At 35.0% G+C, this 16033-nt stretch overlaps 1 protein-coding gene across 5 annotated transcripts in view; it reads left to right on the forward strand.

The window, feature by feature from the left end:
- Positions 1 to 16033, forward strand: part of SPOCK3 (SPARC (osteonectin), cwcv and kazal like domains proteoglycan 3) — a 199149-nt gene that overhangs the window by 80353 nt on the left and 102763 nt on the right. For all 5 annotated transcript variants that reach the window (XM_040555879.1, XM_040555882.1, XM_040555883.1 and 2 more), the window contains one exon: positions 8317 to 8431. In XM_040555879.1, coding sequence (XP_040411813.1) covers positions 8317 to 8431 — 115 coding nt within the window. The remainder of the gene's footprint in view (positions 1 to 8316; positions 8432 to 16033) is intronic.

Genomic DNA, 16033 nt, shown 5'->3' on the forward strand with positions numbered 1-16033 from the left:
AAAGTAACTCTGTTCTTTGGCAATTTAAATTAATAGGATCTTTTCTGAATTTGTGTAGGTGTAACTAAGGGCAGCATTTGACTTTTGCTTCGTGGACTTCCTCATTTATATCAACTTTTGAGCTGTGGGTAGAATATTCTATTGTAAGCGTTTAAGGAATACCTACCAGTGAGAACACATATTATGGTAATGTTATTGAAACACAAATATTTGTGAGGAGGAGAATTTCTTATAATTTAGAAGTTACACAAATGCTACTACAATATCAAAAGCTGTTGGAGGGCACCAGTGGTTGTTGCTAAGCACACAGTTTGAATTTGGGATGAAGCATGTAGGACAGAAATGTGGAACTTGGGCAAAGATTTTCCCAAGGGATTGCATTTTTAATGATGGTACCTTTGAAAATAACGTGGCAGTGCAAAATTTTGACATGAGACTTAATGTATCAACATTTTTGTCCAGTAATTTGTTATAGCGAAAGCAATTTTCAGAACCAGAACTCCAATGTTTTCTTCTTACTGGCTTATTGCTTTGCAATTAGTTTGGTATTTTGAGTGGAGTATGTATGATGGGATGATGAGGAGTTGCTTTGGGTCCTTAATGGTTTACAAGCCGTTTGGCAATCAGCAGTACAATATTCTTCAAGTCCAATTACTGAAACAGTTTTACAAGGAAAAGAGGGGGAAGAATACAATTACTATTAGCTATTTTATGCACATTCATTAACAGACACATTTTTATGATATAAATTATCTGTCATAGCTGTTTATCTTGGGATATACCCTCTTAAAAAGCTTGCTTGCCCTTTATTTCATGTTGAGGTTGCTATGAGCAAAGTTTCTGAAGTTTGTGGAAGGCTTCTGCAATAGAAAAAGAACTGTTGGCAGAAAGTGCCCTACACAGTTTCCCTCCTCACTCATATCCATGCCCCTGTGAGTTAGCATGGGGTTGTGGACTAGGATCTATAAATAAGGTTTATGCTTCTGCTTGAATGACCAAAAAAAAAAAAAAAAGTGTGGCACAATCAAGACAACTGTTTTGAGGAGTGTCGAGAAAGTATGAGGAAAGTATTTTGAAATCGTGAAAAAAAAAAAAAAAAGGATTAAACTTTAGCGAGCTTGTTCCAGAGGAAGACAAGAGACTGCCAGGTACAATATTATGAGTCGGAATAAATGCATTTTTAGGTACTTGTTCTTTGAAACTTTACTGCAGCAAAAGGGGTGAGCAAAAAGAAAATATGCCAGTACTTATTTAATGTCAAATGGTTCTAACTCACCATTCGATGTTTTCTTTGCTTATCAGAACTTCATCTAGCTTAACTCCAGTTATTGCAAGGCAACTACACACGCAGTACTAATATATCAGAACTTATTAGAATAAAATGCTAGGAACAGCAAAGCATCTGAGAATAAGCATGATAAAAGGTTTTACACAATTGTCCCTGGTTCTCAGGATGGAGACTTCCTGAAAAAAATCTTAAAAGCAGGCACTTCTTGGGTGGATGCAACCTCCATGCACACAGACACATACTTGTTGAAACATTTGCTCACAAGTTGAAAACCAAACTTCTAGACTGTCTGTAACCTTCAGGGGTTTGAATCTAAACTCCTAATTACTTGCTTGGCCACCGACAGAAACACTTTCTCTCTACTCTTCTTACTGGAGTTGTAGATTCATGGGAAGGTTCCTTTTGTGAAGGTTCAGCTGTAGCTACCCATTCTCCTTTTCATGTTATCTAGTGAATCTTAAATGGCAAATGCAGTCCCTGGGAGAAGAAGCAAAAATTCAAGATTCTTCTTCTCAGAACATCCCCATCAGGTTACGGAGGTAGGCTGTTTCTTGTTTATTCTCTCATTATTCATGTGTCTGAGATTGTTAGCTGCACAATGGTTCATTTTCATGTAAAGATTAAAAAAAAAAATGTTTACTCTCAGGTATGTTGCATAGCAAGACTGGAAACTCTTGGAATGAAAAGCAGTATGGATTCAAACCATCTGTGTCTGAGGACAGCCTGTATGTATGTATGTCTGCAAATTCTGGATGCAGATCACCATACAATTAGGGCAAAAAAAGGGACCACTGTTACTGCAATTAAATATCTCTATTCTGTTTTAGCTGACATTGTCAGCTGAGTGTTTATATGCTCTATCCTGCTTTCCCCCCTGCTGTTTCTGGAAATTGTGGTGCCAGGATCTTCCTCACCTCTCTAGACCCAACACAATTCTGAGAAATTCTGCTTAGGAGTTATGGAATCATCATATTTCAAAGTGGAAAACCAAACGTACTGATCTTTAGGTTTCTTCAGGAAATAAGTAGCTTATGAAAGCAGGTAATATGAATCAATCTGTTCTAGATGTCTGTCTGCCTAGGGTTGTAGCTTAGGCATATGACTAATTATTAATATTTTATTTAAAACACTTAGCTAATTTATATTTTTGTCCCTTGCCTCTTAAACTAAAGGAATTGAACCACTCATTGATTGCTCAAAACATAACGTAGGTTTTGGTGAATTTAGTAAACCAAAAAGTCCATCTAGTTCTTTTTCTGCCTGTCTGAAACAAATCTTGAACTTCAGAGGAGGGGAATAGACCTTAGGTCTGAAAACTTTGCCCTTTAACCTTTTTTTTTTTTCCCATTTCTTTTTGCTGTTTATGGAAAATTGGGAATATGTCTGATTGTAAGATACTAGTACTTTACCGTGGTTTCTACCATGGAGCTCTAATCAAGAGGATTCCTATGTTATGTCTTGCTAATCTTGATTTCCTATTATATTCCCAATAAACATGATCTGGATAATGTCAATTTCTGGGAGCACTAGCTGGAAATTAACTTAGAGAAGAGATGGAGAGAAGCTTTCCTGCATTGCTCTTCCAAATCTGAATGATAAATAAGTAGATCCATTAGTAATAGTTGAATCATTTTTTCTGAATATTAATTACTTCCTTAGGATGTGAGGATAACAAATCCATATCCATCTATAAAAGTCACCAAGTGAACCTAATTCTGTTCCATAGCTTTTCAGCAGAGCACAAATTATTTTTAATTAACAATATAAGTTCTTGGAGAAAAATTATATGTTACAAGCATTTTATACTTTTGTAATTGTTTTTGTGGCAATGAAATTTTTCTACTTACTGAAATTTAATTACCACTGCATTTGGTATTAATTTAGGCAAATATAAGGACAAATGTTAAATATGCATATAGGCAAATAACCTATTTTTTTTTCCTGAATATTAGGAGCTAAATAAAGCTGAATATTACCAAGTTAAGAAAGCTAAGATCAGACCGATATCTTTAGAAGCTGGTCGTATCTGATTTCTAGGATGTCAGCTGATACATTGTAGCCACAAATAAAGAAATTATTTCTGGCAAGCCATAAACAAACATATTGCTATGTTCTAGAGGCTCTTCATCATAGAGGAGCCATCACCTGTTTTTAGTGACAGTATAAATATGCTGTACGATCTAAGTTTTCATTTCAGTTACGAAAAAAGGGTGTCTAGTCTTCATGATTATGATGGTAATTTAGTAAAAGTGACTCAGATTGATGTCTGTTTCATGCTGAAGAAAATAACTGAGAGATGCAAAAATTGCTCCACAGTGGGATTTTGACACTTAAGGTGTTTCCAGTATGAACATTGTACTGCTTTATAGCTGCCTGTTTTAGCAGAAGTTGAAAGCAGTGTTTGTTGCCAGTGCAAGACTGCATATTCGGAGTGAGGTGGGGTAATGCAGGCACATTTTGTCAGCAAATACTAAAAGATGCAGTGAAGAATTAAAGACTTAATGCCATATATTTTCTGAGTTAACTTGACTGAGTTATAAGCTTACATTACATCAATGATACTTTCTCTAGCATCCCTGGAATAAATTTATGTATTTTCATAGTAGTTTAAGATATTTAGGATGACTCCATGTGGAGACAGGTCTTAGGTATGTCCCTGCAGTGTAATGGTAGTCCAGTTCTTACTCAGCATGAAAAACTTAACACCATTGTTTTAGTAACTGTTTTTCTTGTGGTTTATCATTCACTTTGCATGAAAAATGTCCATGTGTGTGCTTTGCCTACTCCAGATATGACATAAAACAGTTTTTGTAATTATTTTGTTTCATGTTTGTTTTTACAGAAAGAAATGTCTGTGCTTTTATAAACATCCAATTTATTTTAGTCCTTTCACAGCTGTGCAAATTACTAATGTAATTTGTATTTTTTTTTCATTTTTATAAAGCACGTTAAATACTAAAAATGTGTGATTGTGCAAAATGTGCTCTTGGAATTGCTCAAGATTTCCGTCCAGGGCATCATAAACACAGAGTCAGTAAATACTCAAAGGTCAAATTGTTACTGTAAGGTTTGGATGGGCCCTGGAAGAGGTTATATCCCCTGCCTTCCATTCCTTTTGGTATTTGACAGCCTTTGGTAGGAGAGTGCCCAGTCTAGCCCAGGAAACAGTTCACTTTGGAGATGCCCAAAATAGTTCTCTCCATCAGACTCTCCAGTCAACTCTTAGCTACAAAGACCTGTCTCTGCGAAGTTAATGGTGTATTCCTCAATGCCTAATTGTTAGATGTGGTGTCTGAAGTTTCTTATCATTCATTTCTCTGAAGCCAGACAAAGATGTCAGGACAGTCTTCTGCCTCTGCAGAACTGATTTCTAATATTAGGTTCTCACCAATGTATACCTGTTGCTATCTTTAATTTATAAGGTGCAGTTTGTGATTGAGTGGTCCTCAGAAATGTTTTTCTTTTAAACACAGAATTCTGAACAATCTGGTTTATCTTTTGTGGAAAATCTCTGTTAAATACATAAGGAAACTAACCGAGTATCAGTACTCATTGAAACTCATACAGACTCTTTTGCTTCCCAGCAGTGTTTTTTTTTTTGTTTTGTTTGTTTTTTTTTTTTTTTTTCAAAATCTAGCATATTCATCTGTGTTGTCACCTATGTGGTCAAGGCCATTTTCTAATTTGATCTCCTGGTTAGATCTTTGGGACTTCCACTGGATATTAAAACCTTAAAATGGTGTTTTTTTTTTTTGTTTGTTTTTTTGTTTTTTCCCCTAGGAATAAAATCATTTTGATTTCAACAATAAATTAGAGGTCTTCTTTCCTAATTTGATACCCATCTTTATGTTGTCATAAAGGCCAAGTGATAGTATCATCTCTTGGTTATAAAGTTGGGTTCTGCCTGTAGCATTGCCAGAAAGACATGTTACAGCTTGATAAATTTTGATAGAATTATCAAAATATATCTTCAGAGTCCCAAGAACTCAGGAAAAGAAATAACCATTTAAATCATGTTTGATTTAAAGAACACTTGCATGATCACACCCATTCATCCCTTTTCCTGAAACACATTTTCTACTTGATACTGGACTCAGCATCCTTGTATGATTCCAGATTTCTTCTTGCTAATACGTTTTTATTTCAAAAACCTATGCAGTTTTACAAAACATTTACCTGAAACTATGTTGGTGTCATATTCAGGTATTGCTACTGTAGTGTCTCCATCTGAGAGCATTCTAGGAAGAGGCGCTTGAGCAGTACATTAAATGATAATTTGTTCATGTTCATTAGGGAGAGACATTACATTCTGCTTGACTTAAAGTAGAGAAAGTATTTTCCATGGATGTTAAAACCCAAAGTACGTTGGAGAAGGATACTGAGTATGCTTTCGTTAATTTGAACTCCAATTCTATTATTCTAGTTCAGTCATTCTAGTCATTTATCGCTGCATTTCCTTCCCACTGGTTTAGAGTTGTTGTAATCAGAGTTATTAACTACAGCCGGATGGCTCATTGTGAATTTCTGGCTGTTTTGCAGCAGAAATAAAATACCTGGAATAGGAATGCATCTATCTGCCTGTATGTTTTAAACTGTAATTAAAGAAATCTTTCTTTTCAATCTGCACTGAATTACTGTTATATTAATGATTCCACCACTTTTCTATTTTGTTGATAATATAATGTATATATTTTGTACAGCTGAATATATTGTTAAGAAGGAAATAAAAATGAAAAATTCACCATTTAAACTGTATTTAATCCTGCTTAGCCCCCAAAAAATTACATGTCAAAACTGTAACTAACTGTCAGCCTGGTCTTGTTTACTGGGTGCATGCTTTGTCAGCCTTATATTAATATCACTTAGCAGTTAAAATGAAGTTGTGGTTAAAAGTTTACTTTTGATCATGAAGAACACAAGAACATAACTTTCCCTTCAGAAAATATGTATGCAAATACACATTTTATAAACAAATGTGAAAAACAAGGGGAAAGCATTTCTGAAAAATAACTGAAGGCTGGACAGTAATCTGCTTAAGTGAAGGTGAACACAGGATAACTGAATATTAGTTGTTTACAGCTTTTTTACTTGATTTTGAAATTTGCCATTTAGGGTTTTCAGTACTCTTTCTTTAAGCTAGGGTTTGGTTCTTAGGTTTTTGTTTCTTAGGTTTTTGTTTGTTTGTTTTGGTTTTGTGTTTAATCCAAATAAAATAAAAACAAAGTGGGGTGAGATGGGGAAGGCCTTCCATGTAAGAGAAGGATATCCATAGGAATAAAAAAAATAGTTTGGGAATATTTAGATCTACCTGAAAAACACTGTGGAGATCAAAGAAGGGAAAAGTTGATTTTTTCTGGTGAGAGTGAATATTGGCTGAAATTTTAGAATCTACTGTATTGTCATGTAGACTTGATTAGTCAAGAAATGAGCTACGCAAATTTAATACTAAGTAATGAAAAGGAGTGTCTGACTTTTTAAGTTTTATTCCCAGAAATTAGTATTTGTAGTTTAAAGTGTAGTTCAAAGCTGAGGGTGTATTAAAGAGCAAAGACTGAGCTACAAAAGAAACAGAAATAAGAAAGCTAGAATATTGCAGGCAGAATTTATTTTTACAGAGGGCTACATCCTGAGATCTCTGATGCTGTTGTCATATTTGTATTCCTACCCTATCTTTATTTTCTTTCTAATTTTCTTTCTTACTTTCTTGGTTTTACTATTTCTTCCCTATTACATGTGTCTCATTTTCTGTTGCTTTCAGGCTTTTGGATTTCCCTCCTTCTCGGTTACCTTTCCTCCCTTCTTCTAACAGTGCTTTTTACATTGAGTATAAGACCTCTTCAGGAGTTAGAAAATGCTGATTCAGACTTTGAGCTGATCAGTGTCAGGAGCATGACTTGGTGTACTCATACAAATCACTCATCCGCATATTTTAATATACTTTTTCTTTTATTTGAATCTCATCTGAGTTATAAGTTCTGAGTAAATTCAGATATTGTCATTGTTTACCTATTTAGAATGCTTAGTTGGAAAAACCCAGCTGTATCTTAGTTAGCAGGAAAGAGAAACTACTTTTACGGTAGAAATACCAGTATTTGGGGGTTACAGTGAGAAAGTGGCAATTGTTAAAAAGAACATGGTGGTGAGTAATTTTATTAGCTACACAGCAGCTAAACTTAGCCAATGGATGCTTTTCCTCTTCTCTGTGTTAATTTGCAATGGACCAGCATATTACTGTTTGTGTCTCACTGAATTATTACTATACAATGTTGCTTTGTACATGTTATTTCATGGTAGAAATGACATGAAAAGGATTGAGAAGTACGCTTTTTTTTAACTAGCATTCTGGTTTACAGCTTTTACAAAGATTTTGTATGTGGGAGATGTGGCAGCCAACATCTGAATGAACAAATGTTCCAAACTCCTGATAAATGCCATTTGCCCATCTTTTTGGCATATTGTTTTATTGTCATTTCAGATGTGTTACAGCTTTAGAAATATAACAACCACAAACCTAATTCTGTTTAGAAGTGACGTCACTGAAATGGAGAACTGAAGGCAACAGAATCCAATTCAAAGCATTTTTGTTTAGACATTAGTGTTTTGAATGACAAAATGGATGTGCAGGATTCCTAAAAGTCTTCAGCAAATTCTAATATCAAGAGTGTTTTTAGCTACAGTGAAAACCACCAGCCTTTGCCTTTGTTACAAACCCTGATAAGGAGAGAGTTGTGAAGGATACTTACTATTTTTATGAATAAATAGCAGTGGTATTGTATGAGAGCATACAGGAATATGCATGATTCGTGAAGATCTGTTTTCCTTGGAATTTTGTACAGTTTCATTTTGCCTTATTATTGAATATGCTGCATTTTATCCCGATGAAGATCAGAGCCTTTCCTTTTGGCATCCTGTACAAACATCAGGCCAGCCCTCCCCCATGTACTTGGTGGGTTTTGTGTGTGCTGTATTTCTTTTTTTAATTGCATGCTTCTAGATAATTGTTAACAATTTTCTAAAATTATTTTTAGCTTTAGATCCGGCTAAAGATCCATGTTTAAAGATGAAATGTAGTCGCCATAAGGTCTGTGTTGCGCAGGATCAACAGACTGCTGTTTGCATTAGTCACCGAAGGCTTACACACAGGTAAATACTTTAAAAGTTAATCCTATAGACATTTTTAACAGTGTTCATGACATACTTATGGTTTACAGTCAACTATAATTAGTTTAGTTATTTAACAACATACAAGCAGTGGATTTTTATAAGTAATTATGTATGCATAATTTGATTAGATTGTTTAATATTTGATTTTTTTAATAGGCTGGTAAGCTAGAGGGCGTAGATATTTAAATATCACAAGCTGCTGATGCAACTATATTTAAGGAAATACTAACTGTGCAGTACCAAATAAATATTGTGATTGCGGTAATACCCTGCTGCTATGCCTTGCTTTGACTTTTTCACTTCTTATATGAGGCTAGAGAATTCAAAACGGTCTGTTAAACTTTTATATAGTGTGCTTTTTTTTCTTCTATGCATTCTCGTTTTGCATTGGACTTATTAAATATAAGGAACATATGATAGTTATTCCAGAATCAGAATGCAGATTATTTTCATTCTTACCCTTTTTTTTTTTTTTGGTGGGGGTGGGGGGAAGTGGAGGTGGTGGTGGTGAAGGGAAAGAACAGTTCCAGATCCTCTATTTATGTAGGTCTCAGTGTGGCAAAATTTTGCACTTCTCTGGTTTTATCTGGGGCAGATAATGCATAGATAGGTAGGAGGACTGAACGATACCCTTAGTTGAATCATGAGATTATTGTTTGCTCAGGAGGTGAAGTCAAGTTGCATTTTTGACTTGGAATTGTTCATTTTTTTTGTGCTTCATTGTGGGAAACAGAGCACAGTAGAAAGGATAGAGCCTTAGTATCACTAAACTACAGTATCATGATTGAACTAAATATTTGATAAAGTTTCTTGCTCAGTAGGGGCTGAAAAGAGCTAAGGAAAACAGCGTCTTTCTTTTGTAATGTAAAAAGATAATTTTGAACTTTTTAGAGAGCCAGTACCTCATTGTGAATGATATAAGGAATGTTCTTCCTTGTGGCTAGTTATGTTTAAATATACCTGTCTATAGCTTTTTCAAATGAGCAAGATAGTACATAGTGAAATTAAAAGTTTAAATTATCCTAGATCTGTAGCTGCAGATAATTAACAAAAACTTATTTGCAGAGCTATGCTGTTTCTATCAAATAATCTCAGGGTAGAGCTAGTCATTTTGGTTTGATAAGGTATTATGTATAATAAGTTGAAACAATTATTATCAGAGAAAGCCAGGTAGTCTAATTTCAGCTGCATGTGAACTGCTGGGAATATGTCAGTGTAGATTGTGAGAAGACAACACAATTGTTCAAAATTTCTGAGGAGATATTAGACACATCATTGAAAACAGTGGAAAAAATGACACCTCCACCTTAAGTATACATGCAGCAGGTAAAGACTGAAAACTTTTTACTCTAGATGACACTGCATGCAGTGGTTGAATTAATAAATGTATTGACATCTGCCTTCATACCTGTATTATTCCTCCCACAGTCCCTGGCACTCTTTTTGAAAGGTAATATTTTACGGGGCAAAGCCTTTCTGAATATAGCACAATCTCATAATGGGAAACTTTGAAATGACAACTTGATGATTAACCCTTGTAATAAGCACTGCAAGTCTAGTCTTGTAAGCTAGGTTAAGCAATTCTCTGCCTACTTGTCAAGCAGGCAAGCCAGGCCAAGGATTTCCAAATGTAGATATCCCTGTTCTCCCAGGGTATTAGCCTCAAGGAGAAATCAATTGCTTTGTGCCTTCTTTCTAATGCAGTCTTTGACTTTTTTGTAGTGTGGTGGCACAAGAATATGAGTAGTGTATTCACAAGCAGTCTGCTAGTCTTTTTTCCTCTGTTAACTTCTTTGGCCTTAACTTTTGTTTTATCCCTTAACTAATACCTACAATTTGCATGTTGATTGTCAACGTAGCCACCTGTTTTTTTTCTTTTTTTCTTTTTTTTTTTTTTCCCAAAGGATTGGTCAACTCAGTTATATGTTTAGGTAAAAGCTGAATGAGACATGTTATATTATCAGCCACCAGGTTGTTTTATCTACCTTTGTCCATTTCTAATATATCCACTGTGTGTATATGATTTAATGGGAGTAAATCTTCACAAAATTTCATCCCAATAATTTTCTTTTACCACTTCACTTCCTCTGTGTGTGTGCATGTGGTATTCTTCAAAGATTCGATAATTTAAATAATATCTGATTTAATTATTTTTTTAAGCACTTGGGGGTGTCTCCTGGAAAATAGTCGAGACTTTTTTCATGGATTACTGAGAACTCTTTATAGGCACTATGCCAATAGATTTCCATTTGGTCATATTTGCTATGTAGATGTTCCAGAAATTATTCTCAAGAAACCTACACTGGAAAATTAGTTTTAAACATGTGAACTGATACAGTGGCAAAGGTTATGCTCAAGAGAAAGTCAGGGAAGAGGAAACTGCATACCTCCAAGGCAAGTGAAAGGTTTATGAGCACCTTTGGGCTACCTCTGGGATAGAAGCCTGAGATACACTGATACAACTGAATAGATTATTCTGAAGATTATTCTCATCGAGTTGAAACTCCCTGACTTAGTTAAAAGTTAAATTTTCCATTATTAAAAGCACTGTTTTGAAGCAGCAATATTTCTTTGTTCAGAAATTTCTGTAAAATAATTTTGTCACTCTTTAAGGTAATAACATAGACAGAGAGGTTGATAATTAGGGGAGGTTGATAATTGTATCAAATGGCAAATTCACATTAGTAATTTTTGTTGTTTTATTAAAAAAATGACTTGCAGTAAATATGCTTATGCTTGGATATTCTACTATTGAATACATTTATCTGACTGTGCTGTCCCATTTTTTTGTTTGGTTGTTTTTTAAGTCTTTACAGCACAATTTCCAAATGATTGTAACCATGTATAGCTTGCTGAGAGTATTGCAGTGAAGCATGTGATGAGTAGTAGATATCCCAGCCATCTGGAAGGGTGTTAGCGATATGATGTGGCATGGTCCAACTGGTTTAATTAATTTGACAATACTCAGTACTGACTCAGCCTGTGGTTTCAGAAGTATTTCAGTTGATGTTAGACTGTGCTCTGTTGCATGATTCAGGTATACTTGTTCTGCAGTGTGATGGGAGGGGGAGGAAGGACGTCAGTGCAGGTAAGTGGCAGCTTGAGAAACAGGCGTCTGCTGGTGATTAGCTTTGATCTGTAAGTTGCACCCCAGTTCTAGGAAGCATGTTTTGTTACAGCTGTGGAGACTTGAAGCTGTGTGAGGAAGAGAATGAGAAGACCTCTTGATATTTGCTCAGGAAGTAACTTCTCTTGTAACAGTTTGTACAGTTAATATGTTAGTAGTTCTGGACATCGGAAGAGCACATCAATCAGTGCACTAAATTTGGCACTAAAGCTGGAAATGCTTGTAGAATTTGGGGATGACAATGAGTGTTTTTCTGTAGATCTCAATGGGACTTCCAAGTTATCTTTCTGGATACTTCTTCCCTCACCCTGTCAAGACAGGTCTGAACATGTAGAAACTTACTGCCTACCTCTCTTTTTTAGGTAGCGGTAAGTGATTTTTCTGTGAATATATAGCTGTTGTCACTGACTGAAGTGGTGTTGATGCAGAAGACTGCAACCATTCAGAAAATCTCTTTTGAGGTCACAAGCTTTGGTGAGCTCAGGAGGTTATTGTGGCATTCTGAATCGTGCTGCTGTGCTGCTTTGCTTCAGTTTCAAAGTTTGTCAAAGAGTATTTCTCAAAGTATTTCTCTAGCTGTTCAACACTTTTATTAGATTTGCTGTATTAAATAGAATAGTCACAACATTTCTAAAATAATTTCTAAAAAGTATTTTTAATAAAGAAAAGTCAATTTACTTGAAGTTGCCTAAGGTGAGACATTTTTCCTTCCAGTATATTGGAATATTCAACTTCTGCCATGATCCTCTTTAAACAGTTTAAACTGCCTGAGCAGTTTTGGGTTGAAATGATGTCTGTATGAGATGCTGAAAGGCTGTTTCCTGATAAAGGCAGAGACTGTTGAACATCACCTGGTGTGACCTAGTAACAGTGCTTTTGTTGCTACAGTATCTCTGAAGGAAAAAGGCAGACTTATAAAAATACTGAGAAGCTTATGCACTTAGGTAAGGCTTACTTTTTTTTTTTTTTTTTTCTAAAGGGTGCCTTTAGATTCCTTGTTTTCTAATTCTGATAGTAGAACAGATACATATACTTACTTTCCTTCTTGTTGTTAAGAGTATTTAATCACACAAATAGTTTCATGATAATATGCAGAGTGAGAACTATTTTTAAATCAAATGCTTATATTTTACTTTAAAAATTGCTCGTAATTATGCTTTATATAATCTTCATTTATATTTTATTCAAATGGGGGAGATTACTTAAAGCAAGTTCTTAAATATTTAATGATTATTTTAATGAAATGTCACAGATTAAGTGCAAGAATTACAATTTCATGTTTTAACTTTTTTGTAATTGAGCTTTAATCATTCTTAACAACAAGTCAAGATGTAAAATATGTTATTTTTAGTAAGGCTGACAACAGAAGCAGTTTTGCTTGTAAACTTAGCAGAAGAGCAAATATTTGAATTGAAAATATTAAAAATAGTGAAACCTTGATACACAAACTGGAAATTAATAGTCTTCTCAACATTTGTTAATTCTCAAATTGCAGTTCTGACTTTGCAGCTCACTGCAATGTTTTTCTACAGGCATTCTCCCTCTCTTGATTATGCATTTGAAAGTGTGACAGAAAGCTTCGGTATGGCCCTGCGGAATCACTTTCCTTAACTTACATGAGTGGGAGATGATGTTTGCTGCAGTATGCTTGCCTTTGCAGGGTTTCAAAACCAGCCACTCTGTCTCACTGTTCTTTTCATGGTGTTGGGGGTCAGGCAAGCCTACGGTTTGCTATTTCTTCAATTTCTATGGCAGCAGAGATAATGTTTCCCCTCAGTCTTGAGGTGTTGCACGCAGGGCTTGTTTCCTTTTCTGCTAAGATGGCAAGTCCTCTTCTAGCGAGCTTCTACAAAGCCACATAATCCTGATGCAAGAGCTGCCTGTACTGTAAACACTGAACATTATTTGACAAAAAGGTCAAAATAAGTGTTGTATGTCATTGGTCATGAGTGTAGTTTGCAGTATCACAGCTTTAGAAATCACTGAGGCATGATTACAGATGCCAGGTGTTTGTTGGCAGCAGGTAATTGCATTTGCATATCTGCTGGACATAACTTTGTTGGAAGCTGTGTTCTGTATGTGTTGTGTTCTTAGCTGTGCCCTGTGGAGGAAAAAAAAAAAAAGATTTAAACGGGAAAACATGCAGGATACATATTAATATTATTCATCTAAATGCTTCCATGTGGATTGCTGTGGGAAAAAAGTAGCTGCCTGTGTTAGAATGTGTAAGAAGCAAATCAAAGTCTGATGTGAAATAGAATTTTTCATTGATTCTTTGAAATGCTGGAGATTGATGTTAACTTTTCTTCTTTGCCTAAATGATGACTTTACCATCCCTTTATGCTTTCACATTTATCTTTATTGTTTAAATGGTAGGCTTTATGGGGAAAGAATCTATAAAATGTCTGTACATATAATAATGAAATGCTTTGGAGCATACCTCATTCAGTTACAAACACAGCTTGTAGAATATCATAATGCAATATTGCCAATATGGTGAATACAGTGGTGTGACTGTTATGGTTACAAGTGGGATATTCATCATAGTAATAGAAATTTGCCTACTTGTTTTAGTTTTCAATCGCTTCACTTTCAGGAGATATAATTATTTGATTCTGCTATACTGAGAACAGCTGGGAACAATGAGTTCAGCCCTGTGATCTTGGGGAAGGGGAAACAAGTTTAATATTAAACCAGAAGAGAGTTGGACAGGAAATAAAAAGGGGTGAGTCAAAATAGGAGGGCAGTAGGTGGTAATGGATATTATTGAATACCTACAATGGAGTATGTGCTCTCTATATACTCAGAGCAGCAGGTGGTAAAGGTAAACCCTTAAATCTTCATGTACTTGTGGTTGCTCCTTTGAACAAAGAAAGTGATACTGCAACACATAGGAACTCATTAAGACCATGAAAAGCTGATAGCTAACTGGGCTTGGAAAAGTGGAAGAGTTAGTCTAGCAGCAAACTATTGTAACTTTGCAGATCCTGATAAATAGTCTGTTAAATAGATTTTAAATGGATAATTGAAATATGACAGGATACATCACAATTTTCTCTTAAGAATAATATCCCATGAATCACAGACTGTTGTGTTAAACTATGCAGTGTCTTGGTAAAGTTCTAAGCAAGCAAGTTAGCTGCAGGTAAAGACCAGGACTCTAGAAAACATGAAAAATGGGACAATTGCCTCTCAGCAGCAAATTTAAATATAACAATATACATGGGAGAGTGCCTGTGGTTTTAGCTTGTATTCAACTGAATTTCTTTCACTGAAATTCTTTTTTTTGGTACTGCATATTTATCAAAACAAAAATATTTAAGCCTAATGCTTATACATGAAAAAAAAAATAATGTTTGCTTCAAATGTTCCTCCTTGCTTTTATCTCAAATCAGCTGCAGGAGACAATTTCCAAGTGAGGTTAATTCAGTTGAGAATGAGTCATTACACACTCCATTCCAAGAATTGAATGTTTGCTAGAAGAAACTGGTGAAGTGATGACTTGTTCAATAACATTTAGAAATACATTTTTGTATAGCTCTGGAAATACAGAAAATTGAAAGTTTTCAACCAAAAGTATTTTCCTGGTAAATACCAGTGTCTTGATGTGTTATACCTAACCTATTGACTATTCTTGCACTGATTGATTCTAGTAGAATCTGATCAAACAGAATCTCTTTCTCTTCCTCTGTAAGTTAAAGAAATATGCTGGATAAATTTGACTGGATAATTTAACTTCATCAATGCTTGGATGCATTAAATTTGTCAGTGCATTAAATGAATGTGCCATTTTGCTAGGGAAATGTATATCTTTGTTTTGTGAATTCCCATCCATACATTATGCATCCCCTTCCACCCTCGATTATGAAGGTTCTGCAGTGCTTTTTATGGATTTGTTTGTAAAATGCAGATCAGCATGACAGTTCCATGCAATAGGATAAACAGATTGCAGTTCTCTGCCATGTTACATCCATGGCTTGTTAAAATGGAACTAAAATGCAGAAAGACCCACACACCCACACTTATTACTTGTGTATATTTTCTCTTTCTATTCAGTTTCTTACCAAACACTTCTTAGATTTCAAGAGCAGGAAACAACTGTAACACAATTCAGGTATTCTAGTTCCAGTACTTTTTTAACATCTATTATGTATAGGGAATCTCTAGGGAAATACTTAGAAATAAGGGCTCATTCCTTGAGTAACAGTTTTTTTATGATTTATTTTCTTTCTCTTTGCATATTATGCATTGCGCTCATTTACAGTTCCTTCTTTATCTTGTTTTTATATGCTTTTTTTTTTTTGCTTTTTTATGATAGCAGCCTATGCAAATATCATTTTAATAACATAGGGAAGGTGTGTATAAGATGACTAGGATTGCCCTGCCATAGAGGTGTGCAGCTTTTTGGATCTTTGGAACAAAATTGACAAGAAATGGACATCTTGAAGAGTGTG

This window comes from Cygnus olor, chromosome 4 (assembly GCF_009769625.2).
Source record: "Cygnus olor isolate bCygOlo1 chromosome 4, bCygOlo1.pri.v2, whole genome shotgun sequence".
NCBI classification, from domain to species: domain Eukaryota; kingdom Metazoa; phylum Chordata; class Aves; order Anseriformes; family Anatidae; genus Cygnus; species Cygnus olor.